At 39.9% G+C, this 25,022-nt stretch overlaps 1 protein-coding gene across 1 annotated transcript; it reads right to left on the reverse strand.

The window, feature by feature from the left end:
* Window positions 1-456: 456 nt before the first annotated feature.
* znf574 (zinc finger protein 574) lies at window positions 457-25,022 on the reverse strand. Its single transcript, XM_084727180.1, has 10 exons — window positions 24,930-25,022; window positions 20,850-21,007; window positions 13,056-14,241; window positions 12,734-12,939; window positions 11,775-11,954; window positions 11,456-11,550; window positions 8,202-8,296; window positions 4,192-4,340; window positions 3,148-3,435; window positions 457-1,076 (listed from the first exon to the last, which is right to left on the reverse strand). Exons 1-10 carry the CDS (start codon window positions 24,940-24,942, stop codon window positions 474-476), a joined length of 2,973 nt encoding a protein of 990 aa, XP_084583306.1. The 5' UTR covers window positions 24,943-25,022; the 3' UTR covers window positions 457-473.

Here is a 25,022-nt window from a genome sequence, read left to right on the forward strand (position 1 = left end):
CATCCACCTTATAAAATGATGGACGCTCACAGGAGTGAAAGCTGAAGCGTTTTATTATAAAGAAAGCAGAAGACATTTCATGGGCCACCACTGGTCTTCCCCTAATAAATAGAGGCTGTAAATACACGTCTGCATACAATCGAGGGCCGGTTTTACAACCTGTTTTTCAATCCGTTTGAAAGACTAATGTAGATTCTGTGCACCAACCTTTAACTCATTAGTTTTAAACTGTCAGCAATGTTATTAAATTAAATTTCTGCTCAAGAAAAGATGTAAAATTGTATTGCTACACAGGATGGGACCTTTGAAAGTGGCTTATAAACCAAAAGCTATACTATACAAACTATATACATAGAAGGTCATAACAGGCAGTCCTTCTTCACTCCAACAATAGTATAGTCTTTTTAGTCTTAGTCTTTCTAATAGTCTTTTTATAACAGTTCTTCCTTTATACAACAGTTTTTAATCTGCCTTCATACCGTCTCCTCCACTATGAACTCGATGGCGTGCTGTGGCGACTGGCTCGTCTCCACCATCGTTATTTCATTTCCATCCATAGTGATGGTAGGAACAGTGATACCCTGTGTTCCCAGAACAGACGAGGGCAGGATGACAACCTGTGAGGTGCCCTCCATGTCAGTGAGCTGATCAGACGGGATCATGACTGTCTCAGTGCCTCCTTCAGCCCCCTGCAGTACATAGATCGTCTGCACTGAGCCAGAGTCGACCTCTGATGCAGTGGCGGCGAGAGAGGACAGCGCCTTGGCCCCCTCCAGCACTTTCTGCACCTGTGCAGCCTCAGCTGCGTGCGCCGCCTGCTCAGCGATGTCCAGAGGCAGGTCTCCGTGTAGCCGGATGTGTTTGTCCAGGTTGGAGCGAGAGCGGAAAGCGGCGGGGCAGTGGGAACAGGGGTAAGGCTTCTCCCCGCTGTGGGTGCGGGCGTGCTCCGTGAGCCGGGCGGCCACACTGAAGCTCTTGCCACAAATCCAGCAGCAGAAAGGCCGCAGGCCGCTGTGGATTCGCTCGTGGTCCTGCAGATGGGGCAGCTGGCGGAAGCGTTTTCCACATGTAGTGCACTGGAGAGGTGTAGAGAGATGGAGGAGGATGAGGAAGTGGACAAAATATAGAAAAGGTAAGAGGGTGGCAAGAAAATACAGTTATGTTCAAGAGTGCCAGTGCACAAACTCAACTGTAATTAATATTTTCTGAAACCTCTCTTTATATTTTTTCCGCAGATGCAGCATTTCTGGCTGGGATAGAGGAAGAGCAGCGCAAACAGGCTATAGGGGGAGAGAGAGGGGGAAAGACTGATACAAAGCAATAAAAACGATAGTGTGTCACACAGCAACTAACAACTCCTTCCCCTAGCAATTTCTCTGCCAATTATTTTCACACAATTAATCAAGTAACTGTTGGTCTATAAAACATCAGACAACAGTTTAAACCTTAAAAATTGCAATGTTCTAGAATTAGGGGTGTCAAAGTTTCAACATTAGATCAAAAATCGATCAAAATGAACCTGCAACTTCAATTATTGAAATCAATGGCAGAATCAATGATTCTCCCAATACTTTTGTTTCTCTTCCCGTCTACTTGCGGCGTCACTTAATACCAAATAGACTTTTTAAAGAGGAATTCCAAAATGTAAATGACAGTTGTCACGGCATAAAACTAGCTATGTTAATTATTAATCATTAATCGCTAAATAATTTATACCATTTAGAATGACTAATGACTAAGTAATCAATAGTCAAGAAATTGTAGTAATTGCACTTCATCTGATGTTTTGTCTCTGAGTCATTTATTGTATAAAAAAACTAAAAAATGAAAAGGAGAAAAGGTGTTAGTGTTACAATTGTATAGCCAAAGAGCAAAAAAAAAAAATCCAATCCAAATCCACATATCAAATTGTGACCTTGAAATCAAATCAATTTGATGGATGTGGATAATCAAACACCCCTACATAGAATTTAAAAGTGATGTCGTGAAAGGTCTTGTTTTGTCCTCCCAACAGCCCAAAGCTGAAAGATAATCACTTTACTCTGATAGAAGACTAAGAAAACCAACAAATATTTACATTTAAGAAACTGAAACCAGACAATATTTAGCATTTTTGCTTGATAAATGATTTGCACAACTGACTGTCAGAATATGTGACGATTAATATGCTGACAATAGACTAATCAATTAATTGTTGCAGCTCTAAAAGTGTATAAGGGATAGTACGACCAGAAAGACATGCTACCACTGAGCTTAGAGCCAGACTATATCTAAATAAAGTCATCACATTAACAGCTCCACGTCGTCCCTTTCCTGCTACGCTAACATTGGCTCTCTGCTTGTTACCAGCTGAGTGCAGACAATGAACTACAACTAGATACTTGATTAAACCTGAAGCAATATAAAAGAATGACTCTGCTTTGATTCCTGCTGGGGACACTCAGATTGAAACTGTAATCCCTGTTGTCAGTTTTGCAGTTTCAGTATCTCTGTGAGATATACTCTAATAAAATTACCTTTCCTGTTGAGTCTGCTCTTTATATACTCAGCAAATATAGGTGTTCCTTCAGGAGCGCGCCGTATATTTGCTTTAAATTAAAATTCATCCCCTCAGCCGCCTGTGTGTTTGAGGACCCATGCTCCTTGAACCTCAATCCTTAGCATGGCTGATAGATATGACTCAAAGCAAAGCCACCAACATTAAATCAATTCCTACAGTCCGACGTGCTGTGATGGGCTTGGGTGGGTCCATAGTTGATGTCCTGCCTCGTCACCAGAGCAGCAGAGAGAGAGGGAGAGAGTCCCAGAATAGTAACAGGCACAGAGGGGAGCTGACAGGCCCTAACTCAGCCCTGCCATTAATCACAGGTACACAGGGAGGGAGGAAACACCCGCAGGACACACACTGCACAAATGGCCATGGTCCAGAACCAGAGAGATGGCCACAGCTATGAATGGGTGCAACCATGGGGGCGGGGGGGGGGGGGGGGGGGGGGGGGGTGAAGCAGCGCTGGATTTCACTTTGAAATATGGGCAGTAAAGGGTTGGAAGCCTTGTATTAAAAAAAGGACAAAATATGTTTCACAAGGCTGAGAGAATTTCTCTTTTTATGCAGGCACACACACACACCACTGCCTCCTTTCTTACCTCAAAGGGCCTCTCATCAGTATGTGTCCTCATGTGAACATTGAAGGTGGAATTGTAGGCAAATTCCTTGTGGCAAATCTGACAGCGGAAGCGGGGTCGGTTTTTGGACTTTGTGATCTTTCCTTGGAAGTGGGCCAGCACGTGCTCCTCCAGGGCATTGTTGGAGGTAAATCGGCGGCGGCAAGGCCTCACTGGGCATTTGAGAGGAGTCTGGCCCGTGTGGGACAACCGGTGGAGGTCGAGGCCCTCCTGGGTCATGCAACGGTGGCCACACAGGTCACACTCAATCTGAGGGAGGAATAACAGCAGGAGGGACGACGAGGGGAACACAAACCGGAAGGTAAGGAGATGGAAAATACACGAAGGGGGGCAATTAATGAAAAGAGAAAAGGTCGGCGTTGTCTTGTCTGACTAAGATGTAAGCATAACGTCACAGTTTGATTTTGTCTGGGGACCTTTAATAGATGTCTCCCACCTTTGTCTAACCCAACATTTCCTTTCTGTCTGGGCTGTTAGCTATCTAATGAAGGCAAAATGCCAAAAACAAAAATCTAAGAGGGGAGGGTAAATTGATAATAGGATTTTAGCTTAAAAAAATTATATTGGATTATTTTGACAGATATTGCAATTGCAATATGATTCATGATTAGTGGGAATAATTATTTTTACATCACAATTTTCATTTAATTCACTGGCAAAAACTAAAATCCTGATGACGTGACATATGTTGGGTTCTGTACCAAACAAACATGTTTTCTTACATCTAAAAGAGCAAGACTTCTATGCCAGGGTATATAATGATGTTTTGTCACACTTAGCCATATTGCAGTTTCAATAAAATTTTGATCAACTGTGCAACTCCACAGGATTTCCACACATGGTCTGAGTATTTGTTTCATCCTTGTTAAAAACAAACTGGTCACCTAAGATCAAGCAAAGATTTCTCTCACATTCTGAATATATTTATAGTGGAGAAAAGTAAAAACAGAAATGTACTGGAAACATAAAATTGATCAATCATTTATGATCTTCTGTGCTCCCAACCTGTCCAGTGCATCGTCCACGACCCTGACCGCGACCTCGACCAGCGTTCTTCTCCTCCTCTGTGGTTGGGCAGCGCTGCATGTGGATTTCCAGGACCGACTCATTCACAAACTGGGCTGAACAGTGAAGACAGGTCGCTGGCTGCTTGTCTGTAATGGAGCAGTGTCAGGGTTTAGACAGGTGGTCATTCTACTCTGTGTCCACACTACATGACAGCTCCTGCGCCAAACTAATCATCTGAAGGCTGATTTGAGCCTGCTGATTGCGAGCCGTGGTGCCAGCAGGCATGCAGTGACAGGTGATGGGCGACTGTGCCTAAACAATCAGATACAGCCAGTTTTTCAGTATCGACAAAGTGTGTGCCTGTGGTCAATGATTGCTTATAATGTGAACACATGAGGAGAGTTCATCAAACAATCTCCCATTGAAGACATGTCACAGTGGGAAAAACAGGTGTAAATAATAAAAATTAATGATTGCTGAATTCCATTTAGCTGCTTTGGTTTCAGGGTCCTGGTATTACTCTTGCTGGATCACTGTTACACATTGTCATGATTTACTGGGACATTTGAATAGAACAGAGCCGATTTTTATGTTTTTAGAAACTCCTGTGGTTTTTGGGCTATGACAAGTCAAACTTTTTCCTGTGACATGCTGGTCAATTAATGGATTAGTCAGTTGACAAAAAAAATTATCAAACAATTCTGTCATTATGGAATTTATTATGCAAAAATTACCAACATTTGATGTTTTGAAGTTTTATATATTAATACATATATTTTTGATTTTTAGACTGCGGGGAATGGATGTGCCATATTGTATTATTCACCGTGTGTCAATATATTTTTTTTTTTCATTTTTAAACAAAATGTTGATAATGTTGATTTTGATAATGATAATATTATGACTCAGCAACAACAATTATTTGCTGAAAGAGAAAGTAACATTGCCACCAGCTCCACAATGGAGGAGTTATTTCAAAAAGGTTGAGCAACTTCGGTAGTGTGGAAGTGGTTTGGTTACCAAAGATAAGGTATATGATGAGCCACAGAAATATTAAAATACTTTAAGAACCATCTCAAGCAGAAATGTCTGGTTGTGTACAAAGAGAACCAAAAGTCCTGCAAGGAGAGCTATAATATTCAGTATTTTTTCATATCTTCAACAATATCTTTATTGTAGATTACCCTGAAACAGTGTGATATTTTAGGGCCACATCGCCCACCCCTCTGCTGGTCAGACAAAACAAGAATACTGAAGATGTCACCTTGGGCTCTGTGAAATTCTCATGGCCATTGCTTCAAATTCTGCAAATGAATCAATTTATCAATATAGTCATTTACAGATACATCAATAATTATTCATCATAGAGCTGCAAATAATCGTTTTCATTATCAATTGATCTAGCTGGTTATTTTAAATAAACGGATTGTTGTTTGATGTATAAAATTTAAGAAAATAGCAAGAAAAAAGTGCACAATCACGATTTCTCAGAGTCTAATGTCATATCACAGAGCTGCTTTTTTTAAACAGCTTTTCCAACAGTCCAGAACCTAAAAATATTAAATTTACAGTGATATAAACAGAAAATGGCAGCAAAGCAATGAAATTCCTGATGATTAGTACTACCAAGTAAAATCTACAGTACAATCGCAAAGTACATGATGCCATTTCTAATCACTGTGAGTTTTGCAATATAAAACTTGGTGAAATAATTTATGTGTGTATCAGAATTTTTGGAACATATTCAGCTTTTTTTTAACAAGACAACAAAAATAGGGATATCAATGATCATTTTAGTCACTATAATCACCGTTTGTGATCTGAAATTTTCATACCGTTTTGTCTCTAACCCAGAGTGAGCTGATGTTCTCCAATTCTGCTTGATTTAAGTGAATAATCGAGCTAGCTGCAGACTAATTTTCTGTCAGCTGGCTAATCAACTAATCACTTCAGCTCTAACCAGCTGGTGCCCTGGTTGCATTTTGGCAAAGCAAACCGCACTCTCACTGGGTCGCTCTTACAAAGCTGGCTGAGAAATCGCTGACACTGATGGTTCATCAGCATGTCCATGGGTCGTCACGCCAACATTTTGCAATCCGCTAACCATCTGTACCATCTTATCCCAGTGGGGAGGATCCACTCCGCTCCCCATTGGGACCCTCTAATTAAACCTTTAGTAAGGACAATCGCTGCCTATGGCCCTGGACTGATCAATGGATCAATCTCTCCAATCATCTGTCTCAGAGGAGCAACGTACCTCTGACCCCTGCTGCACGCTGACTCTTCAAGCTTAACTAATGAGGTTGACGTTCCAACGCCCCCCCAATTCATTTACCTCCACCTTCCTCCTCTGTTCCATACGGGATGCAAATCAATGGAAAGTCATTGACCTAATGCATCAGAGGAACAATGTGCATATAACATGGATCTATGTTTGTAAATAAACAAGATAGGCCACCCAGGCGAAGTGATGGGGGCATTTATGGTCGTCTTTACGTTAATCAATAGTAATTCACTGCATGCTGTACTGATAAGAACATCATATCTAATTGGTTTCCATTACTAGCAGGTACAGGGGCTTGCATCTGATTTCTCGATATGCTCACAACATTCAGTCTCATCTTTAATCTTCCTGAATGTAATCATGCAGATAGATGGAAACATTGATCAGAGACAGATGAGAAGAAATGGTTACTTAATAGAAGGATGTGAGATATGAGCAGCTGAATAACAAATGGATTTAATACCAGAACAAATGGTGTATACAGTTTTTGTTAGCTTAAAAGATTGGTGTATTGGATTTACTGGCTTCTTAGTGGCCATGAAGCAAACAAAAAATGCAAAAAGCCGAATCTACAGCCAGTTTTTGATTTGTCTATTCTGAGCTACAGTAGAAACACAATGGTGCAACATGGCTGCACCCTGTGTAGATATACATATATATAAAAATAACTAGCCTTTAGATGGTTAGCTCGATGCTAACACATAATGGGAATTCTTATTGACTCACAACAGAAATTAGTGTTTCGATAATATCTGGACAAACTGATCCATTTTACTTCACAGGCTTAACATAAAAACGACTTGTGCTCAGACTTTCAGAGATATATTTCTACTGCTCTGTGAAAACAAACTAATAGTTGCTGATTCCACATTGTTAACTCAATCTGTTACTCTGGCTTCAACACTCCACGCTGACCAGCTACAGAAACCTCAAAGGGTCAAAACTCCCTAAGTGAAATACAGCTACCACTTGGAAGAGACATGGCCTGCCAGGACAGGGCAGCGCATATAGTTATATTTTCTGTTTTATTTATAGATCACTACTTGATGAGCAGGAACAGCTAGATGCAGCACTTAACTGCAAAAAGTATAAATATTTTATTCGTTCTATTGTCATTTTTTTAAAACCACGTTTATCTGCAGTCAAGGCGGGGGTTTTGAAAGGACAGTTTTCAAGTTCAATTTCAAACTGTTCATTAAAGGCTCTCTGTGCTGTGTGCACTTTTCAGGGGCTCTATTCATTTTGGCCTAATATGTTATTTATTTAATTTTTTTAATTTTCTTGTGGCACCAGCTTGCTGAGCAGGGACGGCTAAATGTAGGAGTTTACTTCGGAAGTATTTTATTTATTACTTTTATATGCAGTATAGCAATGATGCTGCTGAAATAAAATTAAGAAAGACTGACTGGCATGTGACGTGCCTTATTGTTGGAAATATAAATTATGTTGTATTATGTGTATGATCCAACTTTTTTCCTGATCCTGCTGTTAAATAAGCAAACAAAAATAAATCCTAATATTAAAATCACAATACAAACCGAATCACCACCAAGTATCATGCTAGTATCAAATAAGGAGATAAGTGCATCAACCCAGGTGATTATGCACTAATTAACAGAAAAAAAGACTATTGTATATTGTTTTATTAGTTTCAGGTCGCTCCTGGTAACCATACAAACATGGGGGTGAACAATATATGCCAGGCTGAGCCTTGAACTCTCACCTTGGTGAGTGAGCGAGTGCAGGTCCAGGTCTTTCCTGCGTTTGAAGGCCTCTCCACATTCGGGGCAAGGGAATGGATGGCTGGTATGAAGCAGTCTGTGTAATACACAAAACACACATATTAGCATTAGTGCTTCATCTATTCAGCTCACTACTGACAATGACAAATTTTGAACTTCTTTGAACCTGAAAAAAGAATAATATATACAAAAATGCCCCACAGGAACAGGCAACAGTCATACAAACAATTACAGGAATAATTATGTTCCAGAAATAAAGACTCATAAAAACTGTAATAAAGAGAGGGAACAAAGTCATGTTTTGGTTAAAGCTGCCACCCTATATGTGACTTGTAGGAGGATTACCAGCAAGTATGTGCTTAGCTGTGCTTCAGGTTAAATAAGGGGTATTAACTGAGTGTATAACGGCGAGAGATAAAAGAACAGCAGTAAACTAGGAGGAGACAGAGTTAGGACATGAAAGACTATATTTATCCATTGCATAACGTTACGCTGGATATAGCCTTAGGGGAAGAGAGAAGTGTTAGGATGTATTCACCTAATGCTGCATCAGGCCTGCTTTCACAGCATAGGAAAAAATAAAATACTGTTTTTTTTGGGCAGCTTCTCATAATCAGAACAAACACAGATGATGTTGAAGTTCAGTCAAGATACTGCGCCACTAAATCTTACATACATTCAAGTATTAATGTATATTATACTACAACAGGTAATATTACAGCAGAAGTACTTAACAACACAAGTCACTTAAAATTTAGAGGGGTGCTAAAGGTGATGGGCAAGGACCTCTCAAGGCCCTTATAAGAGGCCAGGCTGTTTCTGTTCCCTGTTAAATAGACAATAGGAATCAATATTTCAGGCACAGCTGACCCTGAGGCAGGTGGGAGAATTAAAATTTCAGTCAGGGTCACCTCCTCTCCCAGCCAGATGTTCTTAAAGCAGCAAGAGTGTACAGTATTAATACAACACAAAGGTATACACTGACAAGAGCTAAAACGATGTGATGATTAGTTTTTTGACTCCCTGACCAAGGCTTGATGCAAGAGACGCATCCAAGTTTGTTGGTTTTAAGGTCTAACTTGACCGTGCCATGACAGTAATATTTTAATTGTTTTAAAAGAGAGTGCTTTGGATTTTTTTTTGTTATTTTTGTGCACTTCAAATGAAGACATTTCGAGTCCAGGAAGCACTCCTACCCATCAGTCTTTTGATGCTGATCAATCAATTTGTTGATCCACAGACAATTCTGGTAACCACTGAATCATTTTAGCCATTTTTTGAGCAAATATATCAAACATTTGCTGTATCCTTCTCAAATGTAAGGATGCTGTTTTTCCTCCACTTCTAAGATAGGAAGTTGAATATATTTATTTAGCCCAAGGTTCTCTCTTGACCTTGGAAATAAACAAAGCAATCTTAAGTCAAAGTATTCTTCAGCAGCAGATGATGTATGAGCAAACTCCACCTACTGATGGAGACGGTGAGATGCAGTTTAAACTTCTAAGTGGACCTCAACTGAAGATTGTTTTGTCAAAATGAGTATCTAGGTTTTGGACTGCTTTAGGACAAGACACCCAACATGAAGCTGACATCTTGGACATCTATTCTATTCTATGACATTTTCTGCACCAACCTTAATTCACAGACAATTCACAACTGACGAGTCATTACACAGAGTCCCGCTATTTCTCAACTAGTACAGCAGAAATTGGTCAAAAAGTTATGGGTCCACTTGCCGCATGCCGCTGATTTTGGGGGGGCTATGGTTTTGTGTGTCTGACTTTTTCTGCTTTTGTCTCTCCAGCACATTGGTGGATGAAGATTGCAAGAAGCAGTTTAAGGCTTTGGAAAAAGCTTCTAAGTGGAACTTGACTGAAGATTGTCAGAGAGTGAGTGATTGTCAGTCAAACTGTCAGCGAGACAGTCAGTGAGAAGAGTCTTAGTCGACAAAGTTAATACAACAAATCAAACGGCATTTGAGAGCTGCTCCTTGCCATAGCGCCTGGTACAGAAGTACAGAGGGATTCTTGCAACGCGGACTAAAGTCACTGGTGCACTGCTGCTAAAGCCCAAAAGAGCTAGTCTCCAGTTTTTCCATTCTCTCCATTCTTTGTCCAAGTCTCCGTGCATATAAACAGCTCATTCTAAAGTAATGAAAACACATTTCTTATTTTCTGGTAATTATACACCAATGAAAATGTACTAATGTAATGAATACTATAGTTCATCATTGCCATAATCTGCCAATAGATCATGCTAAATCTTACACACTGGACCTTCAAATATTTTAATTCATATCATAAACGTGCAATGACTTGTCAATAATGGCTTGAACTAAACACTATTGGTCTTTGGTCAGGGGCAGCCCTAGTTGGCAGATTAAGTGAGAAGTCCCAACACCAGTTCCTGCTTTTTCTCAACCAGTACAGCAGAAATTGGGTCCAAAGGTATGGTCCACTGGTCTCCAGAACATGTAACAGGTTTATGGGGCACTATGGCTTTTGTGTCTCTGGTGTTTTCTGCTTTTGGCTCTCCTGCAAATTGGATCTAAAATGAAACAATGACATTCAAGTGCCAACATTCAGATTTAATTTTGCATCTAAATCATTGTCCATTTAAAAAAGGTACAAAATTTACACACTACAAAGCCCAGAGTCAGGGCTTTAAATTTATAGACACATTCACATCCGATGTGCTATAGCCAAAGCCAAAGCCTGTGCACACGCACACACGCGTGCACACACACACACACACACACACTATCCTCTCCCCCTTGCTCAACCAGGTAGGATAGAACCAGGCTCTTCCCCCCCATCCTGGGTTCTTATCGTTATCATCTTAATTTACTGGGCCTCTGTCTGTCAATCATATGTGGCTGAGGCTCAAGGGCACCCAGACATCTCAGTCAGCGTGTTTGCTACACAGCTTAAAGGTCTTGCTCAGTAGTCGGACACGGCTCAGCTACTACAGCTCCTGGCAAGAGGGAGGAGGTTTATCTAAATCCTGTCCTGGGTTCTGTTTGGAACCGTAATTCTAATGTATTTATGCGGTAAACAGGGTTGGAAATGATTGAATATTGACAATCTCTGCTGTATATGGAAATCCAGAAGTTTAGAGCTGGGAGGAATGTAGAATATAATGTAGTGTGTCAGATGTGTCGTAGTCATGTCCACATACACTCCTGCAAGTACAGAATGCTGAATAACTAATGTTACTCAAGTGTTATTGTAATTACTTGTGATGGTTAAGCTGATCCTCCGTGTTGAACCGTGAGGGGCAGTGAGGACAGGATAAGAGATGGGCACTGCCCTCATTGTCCAGAGTACACACCTGCATTGAGGGACAAAAGACAGTCAAAGTAAATGGAAAAAAAGGACTTCACAGCAATGTATCTATATAAATATCAATCCTTTTTAGAAATTATGTCAGGTTTTTATTTCTCAAACAAGACACTTCATTGCTTTTCATTTTGTAGATTTTTTATATCAGATTTTGGAATTGAATCCTTCAATTTTAGAGGCATTTTACCAAACAGAAAATGGCAGAGACTGTACCGGTTTGCGTCCACGCTTGCGCCGAGGCAGCGTTGATGTGTGAATGCGTTGGTGTCTCTTCAAGGTGGCCGCCTGGGAGAAGTTTTTGCCACAAACGTTGCAGCTGTAGGGCTTGGTGCCTGTGTGGCTCATGCTGTGACGCAGCAGGCTCTGGGAGTTGGTGAAGGACTTTGTACACACCTTTACAACAATAATCAGGATTAGTAGCTACATTTGTAAAAGTTATAACACTACCTCTTGTGAAGGGATAAATGAAGTTGTAACTGGCTATTTTTCCTCACATTGTAATTTTCACAACAATTTCCATTGTGCAGAGTAGGTTCCTGAGTTGTATTCCTTAAAAGCCACCAGGGACAAGGACTGCAAATTACACTGCAGCGGTTGCATTTTTTTACTTAAATGTAACAATCCCTACATGTATCTTCCCTGTCAAATAAATAATTTGCTGTTATTAGTACTGTAACTGCTATTTTGTGTTGAATTAGTGTAGTTCAGTCAGGTTTTATGTAAATGAAAATGTGAATTTGCTGAGTGCTCTGTATTTATTCATATTTATATATTTCAGCATACTTTTGACTGTTGACATTTAATTTGCAGTAAAACTACATATTCAAATTTGCCTAAGGAATGAAAAAAGCTGTTCTTCAATGATGATGACGACTGTGTTTCTTTTTTAAAGTATCGGTTCAGGCACTGTTTAGGCATTGGTACAATCTTAAACGTATCGTTTTAGCAATGGTATCTGAAAAAAACCCAAACGCCACCCAACCCTAGTGCAGAGACATGGGAGAATCTGTCAGATATAATGAGGTTGGAGGTCTGCCTCAAACCTAACCAACTTCAAACGCATTGCATCATCTCATCAAAGTCAGCTGCATGACATAAATGACATTTACATCAAAGAGAATTATCCCTCAAACTCAAGAAAGGACAAATTTTAAATAAATTCTGATTGCCACCTTGCACGTGAAGAGCTTTTCTCCGGTGTGGCTGTAGACATGTGTGCGGAGGAAGACGCGGCGGGTGAAGGTTTTGCCACAGTAGGGGCAAACATGGGGTAGTGGTGTGCGGGCCCAGTCCTGCAGCAGCTTGGCAGGAGGGTGGTTGGTGTCTGAGTCTGCTGCAGTGCTGCCCTCTGATTCCTCTTTGCCTGAACCCTTGTTTCCTGACAACACAAAAAACAAACAGCTCACTAAGAACCAAAACATGAACCTGGGAAAATATATGTATTTGTCTTCTTTTGGTGTGAACTCTCCCTTTAAAACAAATATTTTTACTTACCTTTGAGTGCATTAGCACCACTCAGGATCCTGATAGCGGGCCTGCTTCTCTTTGAAAGAGGTGAACCGGCTTCACCGGCAGAGGCAGGTGAGGAGAGCAGCCTCTTTGAGCTCTGTGTGGTATCCTGAGGTTTAGTGGTGGCTGTTTCATCACCAGTTTCAGCTCCATCTGCCACCTCTGCCCCTGTTGTGAAGCGATGTTGCCGACGATGGTACAGGTACTGAGTGGTGTTCATGAAGCTCTCGCCACAATTGGGACAGCTGTGTAAGGGCTCCTTCAGGTCATGTTTCTGCTTACGATGGTTGACCAGCCCTCCCTCGTCGCTGAAGCTCTGACCACACTGGATGCACATGAACAGCTCGGGCTGTGTGAAACTGCAGGTGAGATTAGTGATGGACGGAGCGGCATCCTGCCCCTGCTCCTCAGTCCCGTTGCTCTGAGGACAAACTTCCTCTGAAGTCTGTTCAGGAACCACTACGACCTTTTCCTCACCTTTCTGTCTGTGTTGTTTTCTGTGGTAGAGAAACAGGGTCGTGTTTAGAAAGCTTTCCCCACACACGGAGCAGCGGTGCAAAGCCTCCTCAAAGCCGTGCTGGGTCTTGCGGTGGGCCACCAGTTCAGACACCAGGCCAAAGCACGAGCCACAGTCAACACACAGGAGCACTGGCTCAGGCTTAGGCTTTTTGTTTGCCCCTCTCTTCTTGGGAGACGAATCCTCTGGATTAGAGGTCGGAGCAGCCACCTCAGAAACAGGAGGATCAGAGCTCTGAGCTGGTGCAGTATCTGAAACTTGCTGCTTCTCTACCCCCACTACGGGTTCCTCCACCGGCTCTGGCTTAAGATTTTGGCTGGTTTCACTATTTGCGAGCGAAGAATCATGCGGATTTAATGTTGAACTGGCGCTCTGAGCTGAAACGGGCTCTGGCTCAGGTTGTGAATCGTGTTTTGACTTGCTCCCAGACGCAGACTGCTGACATGTCTCTTCTTTACGGTGTTGCTGCCAAAGGTCCAGGCTCTTGAAAAGTTCATCACAGTCGCCACACTGGTAGAGGATTCTGGGCTGGTCCGATGTTGTACTGGCTGCAGCCTGCTTGACTGCACTTTTTACAGGCTGCACTGTGGGTTGCCCTGCTTGGACTTGAATCTGTGGGACTGCAACTGTCCTAGATATATTTATTACCTGTTGCTGCAAAGACAAAGGAGGAAAAGGGAAGAAATCAGAGATTATCTTCAATGTTTCACTGCGTTTCTGTTTACAAAGGAAATGACTCCTTGCACTACTAACCACAAAGCCCTCTCAAGTAAATTCAACCTGCCGTGTTTTTAATTTAGTCTTTCTGGCAGATGAGGGATGAGAATTCGTTGTGGGGGTACTGAGGTCAATTAGAGCAGCATGTGTTCAGAGCCAAGGTTCCTCTGAGAGCTCCAGAATGCCAAGATAAGGCCTGAGCCTGGCCGATAACTATCAAAGGCCCATCAGGGCTGAATGGGTCACTCCACAGGGTTTTACATTTGCTCCCTCAATCTATTTGGTTGATAAAAACAGAACATCAAGGTCGAGGTTAAAGACATCTGAAATGGCCTCAATCATGACAGTTCATGTCTCCCGTACTGTATAACAGTTTGCGAGCTTTTGTTTTGGTATTCTGGTACGTGAATACCAAAGACCATCTCCAGATGTTGTTTGACTGATTCGATAGCATTCTGACTGCAAGAACAAACATTTTTATTTATACAAATACAGTTTGTAAGTTAACACAAGGTGTAAATGAGGTCACAGACTGCACCATTTTTCACTGCTTTGTCTACAAACAATACACATATACACAAAATATTTGGTGATTTTGTGCTCCTAAAGCAAATATCTTTAAAATACTGTATGCTTGTGTCTCCTCTAATAATTGAAATCAGCATAATTAACAGTATTTTGAAACAAAAGTGGTTTGCTTAATTGTTTTTTTTTCCCTATTGGATTCATAGAGATAATGGATTATGTTTGAACATTACATTACAGATGAAGAATTTACTAGTTACTTTTTGTTATATAGTACCAGTGAAAAGATTGGACATATCTTCTCATTAAGTTTTTTTTTCTTTATTTTTATTATTTGTTTACATTTGTAGATTAATACTGGAGACATCAAAACTATGAAGTACAACACAGAACACTGAATGAGAAGTGTTTCTAAACTTTGACTGATATTGTACTTACTAAAATTATCCTAAATTTAGTCACTGAGCATGAAAAGAATGGTTGTCAACTTTTGTACTGCACTGAAGAGCCAAAATAGCATTATTCCTGAAGATGTACTGCAATACAGAAATGCTCCTGAAATTTTTCACGCAACAGCCACTCAAAAATCTAAACATTTCTATAAATCTTACTGGACATTTCTGGATACAGTACAAACAGTGGTACTACTTTGGAGATACAGTTTCACACGATTAAAATCCAGAGGAAAATACCAAGTTTTAGTAGAACTTAGCCTGTGTATCCAGTGTTCACAACATTCTAGCTGTTTTAAAAAGACTTACATCCTGATATCAAACGCTACTAAACTTAACCTGCAATTCATCTGATAAGTGAGCAGGCCTTTATCATCCTGAATAAAGCTTTACAGACTGTGCAAGGAAAAACCTTGGGCAGCATTAAAATGGAGGCTACTTGAGTTTCTGTCTTTCTCCTTCAAAACCTTAAAGAAAAACGAGTGTAAATCATTTGATCATTGTGATTTGTTAAGATTTCTATGTTACCAACAACCTTAACCTTCGTGCTAGAAAAGCCTCACATCTGTGTTTTCAATGTGTATTTCACAGATCATATTTTATGAGTGAAGTTTTCATTTTGGAGCTTTCATCATAGGTGATATAGCATACCAGTTGTGAGCATATGCACGCACAAATTTTGAACTTTTTTTCAAACAGAGTAAACAAATCTTTGTTTGTTTGATTTTGCCATTAATACTGAATGACCTCGGAGCTTAATCTGTGTGAATCAGTGCTGAAGCGTTAGTAGAGGACAATACCCAAACCAAAACACACATTTACATAAGGTGAATTGTTGAAACAACTTGGGAGACTGTTGCACTTAAAATCTGGATGACAGTTTAATGCTGAACAAACATGCACTATGTCAAAGTTCTCCACTTATTAGAATCATCTATTACACACGTTCTGTTTTTGTATCCACTGTTTACATTCTCCTGTTGATTACAATCAATTTAACTATAAAAATCGCAGAAAAAAAGTCACTTACTATGCAATGGCTGTTGTTTAAAAACAGCACTTATAAGTAAACTGTGTACAATGTGCAAGTCTTAAAGTCTAACAACACTTAACCACACAGTTGATGAATGAGAATTTTTAAAAATAAGAAAATAGAAGGATTTAAGATTTCAGACAGCAGCCCTGGTGAATTTGATAACCTAATTACTCAATCACTGGAGAGGGTCTAATGGTGCCATATGTGAAGTGCATATTTTAGTATGTTGATAAGGAAGTTTGCAGATGCTGCAGATGAGTCATACTTTGGTCCAAAAAGGAAATCAGACGAAGGGGTGAATTTGTTTAGTACGAGCAGGGAGCCCTTCTGATCAACCAAATCACTGTAAAGTCAAACTTTGACTTGTTTATTGGACAGTTTTCCAGGAGATATTTCCATAATAATCTACGTTAGAGCTTAGTCCTCTCACTTCCAGATACAGGAGACAAGGACAGTCATTTATAATTTCATTTCCCCCACACACACTACAAACTAATAAACAGTACCAGTCAAAAGTTTGGACACATTTAACATTCAATGTACTTTCTTTATTCTTGAAAGGAATGGTTCGGATTATTCCAACAGTATGCAAAGCTATTATCAAAGTGAAAGGTGACTACTTTGAAGAATCTCAAGTATCAAAGAACAAAAGACTTTTACACACTTGTAGACCAACCTGTGCTTAGAAGAAGACCATGGGTCAAGAATGAAAAGCAAAAAAAGTCTCACATTGTCTTCTGCACTTACAATAAAGGATTTAAGAACAACGTTATCAAATCATCATTTTAAATCAAAACATTGAATGAAAAGATGTTTCCAAACTTCAGAGTTGTACTGTCTGTAATTATTTTAGCCTCTAAACAAGTTATTAATTAATAAAATTGAAAAATACATTGGGTTATGCTGTAGATCTCGGACCATGTCATTTGAAACGAGGTTTTTCCACCACCTTCCCAAAAATCACAAGGGAGAGCGATTATATTGTTTCACAGAAGCCACACTGGCGAGGTGGCTGCCTGTAGATGCGTCTGCTGACATCTTCTGTCTATTAGTCTTATGAGCCCAAGCATCGGCCAACGCCATTTACCTCAAAATGCCAGATAAATTTAATCAGCCTATCGAAAATTACACTTAAGTTTTTTAGTTTTGTTTAGTTCTGTCATTTTTCAACTTACAGCTCAAACACACATGTAAATAAATCAAATTAAGGCAAAGCACTATTAGGCACTACTAACGAAGGTGGGATGCTGGCAATAAAATGGCTTATGGCAAAGTGGCGACCAGGAAGCCATAAGGTGCCCAGATTTTATAGTGTTTCTCCAGCTGTTTCATCTATGAGAAGGCCAATGAGCAATCCATCAGGAGAAAGTATGGCACTGACTGATGCATTCCTCATGCTCCTCTTCCCGCTGGCGACTCAGGATGCAATTTGTCTGTCATGAGTGTCACTGTGCTTTATAGACGTGTGTTGAAGACTGTAAGGATGGAAGTCTGGGCACAAGCTCAGACAGCCATGCCCTACTGCTAAACGAGTACCAATGACTGCTTTTAACCCTGAGGGCTTTTCGAAGCTGTCATGGGAAAGCCGAAAGAAAAAAGGGGCAGTCGCACCAAGATCCTGCTCAATATGTCAAAGTTAAACGGAATAACTCACCCCATTATACAACTTTTAAACTTTGCAATTCAAATACCTTCTTCGTAGAACTCAGAATTAATAGAGCTCAGCAGTTTGATGAAATTCATCTCAAAAGAATATATTCTGAACAGTTCACATAATGTAGCCTAAAAAAAAAATACAGAATAAAATACAAAAATCCACAGGCCTCTCAAATTCATTGTGAGCCAAAACAATAGAAATACAACTGAATTTACATACAGAAGCACACAGAGGAAAAACAATAAAAAAAAAAAGACGGAGAAGATTAGTTTTTTCCCCCTTGTTCTTTTGCACACAAATTGTTCATTGTCATTGGAGCATGAGGAACACTCTGGTGATTCAGATGTCCTTGCCGGATAACATGTAAATATGGTGCCCTGGACCTCAATCTGGCCTGAGACCTCCATCATGTCATTCCCTCCTGTTTTCTTCTACTGAAATCCTCAAAATGATGCCATAAAATAATGCAGTACTGGCTTATATTCATGCTCTGCATCACATGACCAAAACTCTCAGAACTGAGCTCACAATACCAGCAAAAGTTTGGACACATCTTCTCATTCAATGTTTTTTTTCTACATGTTGATTATTGTTCTACATTGTAAATAAACACTGGAGATATCAAAACTATAAAATATGGAATTATATAGTGAGCAAAAAATGTGAAAACAAGGCAAAAATATTTTTGCTTTTCAAGAATCTAAAATATAAAAGGCTCCTGCACACTGTATTCTGCACCTGCAATCAAAGATTTAATAACGCTGTTATTCAATATTTGATTGCTAGTGCAGAAGATAATGCGAGAGAGCCTTTCTGCTTTTTATTCTGTCCCCATGGTCTTACGCAATGTCCTATGTACCTTTTGACCTACAAGTGTGCAAAAGTTTTTCGCTCTTTGATATTTTAGATTCTTCAAAGCAGCCACCTTTTGCTTTGAACAGCTTTGCACACTGTCAGTAGAATCTGAACCATTTCTTATTTAAAATAAAGAAAAAACATTTAATGAGAAGTGTGTCCAAACTTTTGAGTGTATATGTTCTGACTTGACAAAATGTTGTGCACACCAACACTTTGAGAACAGAGCTCCATCGACAGCTCTGCCATGTATGATATATGCCAGAAAAGAGCTTATTGAATATATAGTGCATGCATTCACATAACCTAAAATATAAAGCCTGATTTACAAGTCCAATACTCCATTATCACTCCACTTTCAGCAACAACACATTTTTGCCCATTACACCTGTTTGCCTCACTTGTGACTTATTACTCTGATAAACAATGAGCTAATGTGTTATTTTGTCATTACGCTGGTCAAGAAGTGGTTCCAGGTAGCACTTAAGTACTTAAAAAACACTGTTGAATAATCTGTAGGCCTCACTACACAGCCATTACCAGTTTATCAGGGTGAAAGTTAGGTCTCAAGAGATGTACGAGAGCAGTGACTTAGTGACACTGTCATTTGTCTTAAATAAATTTCAGTGTTTCCCGCATACACTTTACTTGGGCAGGCCGCCCAGGTATATTAACAGTATATTTGCCAAATATACTTGGGAGACCATCCACAGTCGATTAACTAGTGCACTGTCTCCTCGGGCTCTAGCCCTCCCGTGAGCAACCTGTTTGTTCTGCTAGGGTGAGAAGAGTCTACAGACAATCTCACAGTCCCTGCAGATGAATAAAGAGATCATCACACCACATCTGATCACCACAAATGGACACAATTTTTGAATGTATGGTTTATAACTCATATAATCATGTCACTGCATATTATGATGATTTTTGTTGTTACTTAACATTTAGATCATATTTGGCACCTCATAAATGTATGCCTCTCTACTCAATATTGTCTATACTCTTTCTTACCAGCTGATTTGTGCTTCTACCATGGATATGAAGGCTACGTAGTTTTTTTTCTGTCAGATTTTATGATCTTGAGTCTGCACGGGGTCTTTTATTTTGAAAACTGCCCCGATTCTTTATGCCTTTTCTGTGTCTGACTTCTTGCTTGCTCAACATGGTCTGTGTGGATTGACGTGCCATCCATCAAAAATCGGTCAAGACTCATATTTGACACCACCAATCAGACTTTCACCTCGTTAAATAATGGAAATTGAGGACCAAAAATTACAAGGACTGATGTCAAGTCATAATTACCACAAAAATAAACCTTGGCTTGCTAAATGGCCATGAGGTAATAAAGGCTTTTTAATGGTAATCTCCTGAGTGCTTCAGATTTTTTTAACAAAAGTAAAAGTTCATCATCATATACAGCAAGTTGCTTGTTTAAAAGGTACACCAAGCTGAAGCTAATTCAGACTAATACAACATCCCTGCAACAAATTCCACCTTCATGAAGGTTATAATGTTCAGTTTTGGTTGAAACTGTTTTAGAGATGGGTTGGCTCAACTACATTGTGATTTTCAAGGCAGCAGTTTGTGGTGCTGTTGAAATGTATTGTGTTAGACTGACTGTTTCTATTATTTTGTCCACCCTATTTATATCAATGAGGGTAGGCTGGATAAAATTATGACATCAGCGTACACCTAAATCAGATATTAATACACAGTAACACCTTGAGATGGGTCAGTAAATCATCACAAACAACTCAATGTTAAGTGCTGTGATCAAGGTCACTATTACTATGATGAGTAGCAGAGCATCATCAATTTATGACTAAAGTTATACTGTCACCTCAATGTCATTCCCAATATCTGATTCAGAGGTTTTTACAATCACACTGCTGGTCATCTCAGGCTATGCAGTCACAATTATCAAGGTTTTTCCTCAGTTCTGTTCCCTGCTTAACTCAAGATCCAGCACTCAAAACACCCAGGCACAATTACATTTTAAAGAGGGCCAGTATTTATTTACCCGAGTCTGCAGCAATGGAACAGTGACAGGGGTGGTTCCAGATGTGTCTGGCTGTTCATCATCAGCAGTGCATGTCAACTGGTGCTGGAGTACCTCATCCAGAGTGTTAAACTCCTGGTAGCAGGGGAAGCACATGTACACGGACGAGCTCTCCATGGCTGCCAGGGGATTAGAAATCAAAAACATTTCATAAGAAACGCAGCAATGCAAAACTGATTTAGATAAAGGTGAAACAGTTCACAAAACTCGGCATGCTTAGAATATGAAAGTAATATCACAACGTGAGTCTTATACAGATTCCTCCTCACCAGTGCATTACATTTGAAGTTAGGTTGTGAACATTGCCCTCTCCTGATGAAAAGATGTGCCTGCATATATTATCAAGACAACAGCTTGGACACAAGTGCCAGGAGGCTAACTCGGGGGTTGCCAAGATGACTCACCATGCGCTGAGCCTGAGCTAATTGTTATTTTGACCATGCAGGTTGCTGCTCAGGTAGAGACCTTGCCAAGTCTTTCTCTTTGTCTGCCATTTCATGGGCCGAGCCGACGTTTAGTTCCAACATCAATTAGATATGTGCTGTAATTGGACCCACTGGAAGTGCAGTCTAGCTCGTGCTGCTTCTGAATGTAACTATCAAAACACAGTCCTTCCCACTCGCTGGATACCAATCAGACCTCACACTGTACTGGCAAGACTCTACATCGAAAAAAGAACAATCAAGGGTCCCCACTGAATGCCACACATCAATACTTTTGAAAAACGTCGATGTGGACTGTTTTAATTGGCAGACATGACTACAACTTAAAAGATAAGGGTGATGATAATCTGATAATCCTTTTTCTTTCTCTCTCTCTCTCTTTTTTTTTTTTTTTTTAACAAAAATGCTATGTCAGTCTGTCTCCCACTGCTTTCCAACTTCCCCAGCCTGTGACACTTGGCCCCAGGCACATTTGTTCCTACTGAAGATGTAAATCTCTGAAAATGGGCCACAAACATATAGATTCATGTTTACAAAATGCACCTTGCACAAAAATAATTCTTAAACAGCTGGGCACTGAAGTTTTCAGCAAAAGTTACTCAAACAGCAGTAAAAGGTGTATTTGATGGTGACTTTGGGCATTTTCAGTTGTTTAACTTAGAAACTGGACATGGTTATCACAGATATATCATATGATTGTGATTGTAGCTTACGTGTATTATAGTATACTAATACAGTTTAATACTGTACTATTATTATTATTATTATCAATAGTAGTAGTAATAATAGTACTAGTGAAACTATACAGTATTTATTATTAGAAAGAGAGGGAGGGGGAGAGAGAGAGAGAGAGAGAGAGAGAGAGAGAGAGAGAGAGAGAGAGTTGACTGTTAACAGGCAAGCAGATATGTGTCCCAAACTGTGGTAAAAACCCAAATGAGATTAATATTCTGAACACTCTGTATACATGTCCATGGAATGCTCCTAAAACCTGCATAATACTGGCTTAACTGGAAAATGCTCCATTCAAAATTAGGCCTAATTAGGAATATGGAAAGAGAATATGCTGTTTAAATGACCTATATTAAATTTCATAACAGTCACATTCTGAATAACAGTGGGAAATTAGTGTGCATGTAAACAGAGCCACTAATGCATTTTGTTTTAGGACAATAATGGAGGTGAGTGCCAGGGCTCTACAGTAAGGACTGCCCACTTGCCCAGGCAAGTAAAATGCCATGATGGGTTAGTAAATAATAAAGCAGGCAAGTGGTAAAAATGCATTAAACGAGTCAGTTCTGCAGAGCTTCCCCAACCTGCTGATGGTGACTGAGCTCAGCCTCATGCTCCCACTATCCACCGCTCTCTGTAAGCGTGGCTTCAGTGGCATGAAGCACATTAAAACAGATTGGTGGAGCAACCTTTCAGATGAAATGCTGTGGAAACTGTTAAACATTTGCACTGAGGGGCCGGCAGCTGCTGTTTTCCATGGTGAGCATGTTATACAAAAATGGCTGTCAGCTAAGCAGAGACCATATCAGGTGTAAATAAGATTTGTATTTGTATGGTTTCATGTGCTTTAACCTATACTTTCACGCACTCACTCACAGTTAACAAGTCCATTAGTCGATATTTTCTTACATCCCTATTTCACACTACTGAATTCATTTCCCTTTATGGAACAAACTCCTCCAATGTAATACTGCTATTATCATTATAGGAATTTATAATATTGTGATACTACCATTATGATGATATGATTTTTTTTACATGGAGAAAATATGCCAATATATTCTAACTTATATGATATGGCACTTGGCTTGGGCAGCATCAAGGTATTATGGTAAACCAAGATGTTTAGAAATCTGAGGGTATGATTTTCAATACCATGATTGTGAATAAAGTTATCTGAAAAATATAAAATGAAATTAAATTATTACTAACACATTACTGATGCTTAGGGAATTTAGTCAACAGAAGAATTATTTGGAGATAGAAAATAAATAAGTGGATGGTCATTTTGGTCTATAGCCTAAGTCTCCTTGCTAATTTAATTGAATATATCTAGATATGAAATCATGAAAATATTGTCACACATAACTTAATTTTGGTATGACTTCTTCCAACTACAAAATCATTTTATTAGCCATATGATACATCTGTAAATCAGATATATGTGTGGGTATCCACAGCATCAAGTGTCATCAGGTCCTTTAGCAAAAATCTATGGCGTAAGAGCACTTATTTTCTATGTATTCATTAATCCATGGGCCAGTTAATAGTTGGTATTTAAACCCAGCAAGATCTGTCTAAGAAGATTAATTGCATATAAGACACAAAGTATAGTAAGGCAGACAATGTCATATATGCTACAATGACTTTCATCACCAGATTTAATGATTTGTTTAGGGACTGTAGGGACTGTCATACCATCTGTGATATGCAAGAATGTTTGTTGCTTTGGATTAATGACACATTGGGTCCCTTTTCTGATTAATTTAAACTGAAAATTAACTAACAATTAAGTCTTTAACTGTTAATAATTAGCGTTGAACCCTGAGGTCTAAGACACAGATTAATAACATTAATCATGCATTTGCTAAACAGGCAATACTTGTTAGTAGGATCAATTCATTGTTAGTTTTGCTCTTTCGATGGGACTTAAAAAATATAACATAACACACTGCAAATAATGGCATACTAATAATGCCCCACTGCCCCCTGTTGGGGTGTTAGTCCATTGAGGTCTGGGTTTGTCTGTGTCCCTGTTATCGGCAGACACTATACCGTCCTGGCACAGGTGGTCAGAGACAAACCACTGAGTTTGTACCAGGCTGCTAACCTACATCTCAATCTGGCAGCAATATTAAAGGGTCAGATGCGAGGTGGTGTGCATCTGCTTTCACCCACATACCCAAATGTTACTGCATTACATGCATGGTGGAGGTTACCCAGCGCTAGCTCATGAGTGTTTACTGCAGGCATAATGTCAGTCTGATGTTAACACACAAGAGGACATGGAGAGGGAAAATAACAATTAATCACAGTTCATGCAATCGCCGGCTAACATAAAGCTTCTGTCATGTTATAGTTTAGTTTGGATTCTGACCCTAACTAGCACGACAGCTCCACTGCTAATCAAAGCTAACAGCTAACAGCTAGCTAAGAAACTCGCTATCTCTGACCAGTACGGTCTTTCTATCGTGAATCGATGGCCATTTTCCCAGCAACGCGGCTAACGTGCCACCGGCGTGGTAGCTAGCTCTCTTGCTAGCTCGGGAGCTAATAAAACAACCGTTAAATCATGTCGTGATAGCGGGCATTGGAGCCAAATTAGCTAGCGTTAGCGACTATACCCTTTTACCACTTGGACCGGTGGTGCTTACTTTCTAGTACAAGGAGAAGAAGAAGAAGAAAAGACCGAAGAAGGAGGGCGGGATAGGCTTCTTCGGTGGTATAATGGCGGCGACTGACTAAAAGTTAACATTAGCTGTCTCCCCCCGTTGAAATCCTCCATACATAAACATCAGTGTGCAATGTGTCACCGAAAAAAGTAGCATTTGTATAAAATAAGAAAAAGTAATTCAACATAACTCACCGTCCTCAGACATTACCCGTTGAGGAAATAGAACAACAACTTCAGTTTTTTCTGCATGTTAGAAGGCTCGATCTGATTGGCTGTTTCGGTCAC

The sequence above is a fragment of the Lutjanus erythropterus genome, chromosome 9 (genome assembly GCF_056507025.1).
Source record: "Lutjanus erythropterus isolate fLutEry1 chromosome 9, fLutEry1.hap2, whole genome shotgun sequence".
NCBI lineage: Eukaryota > Metazoa > Chordata > Actinopteri > Lutjaniformes > Lutjanidae > Lutjanus > Lutjanus erythropterus.

What these genes read in the sequence shown, in the direction of transcription:
- znf574 (XM_084727180.1), bottom strand. An exon ending in GATCAGCTTAACCATCACAA is followed by an intron (nt 8,297 to 11,455) that starts GTAATTACAATA and finishes TGTATTACACAG; the next exon opens with ACTGCTTCATACCAGCCATC. An exon ending in CTGATGAGAGGCCCTTTGAG is followed by an intron (nt 1,077 to 3,147) that starts GTAAGAAAGGAG and finishes ACACCTCTCCAG; the next exon opens with TGCACTACATGTGGAAAACG.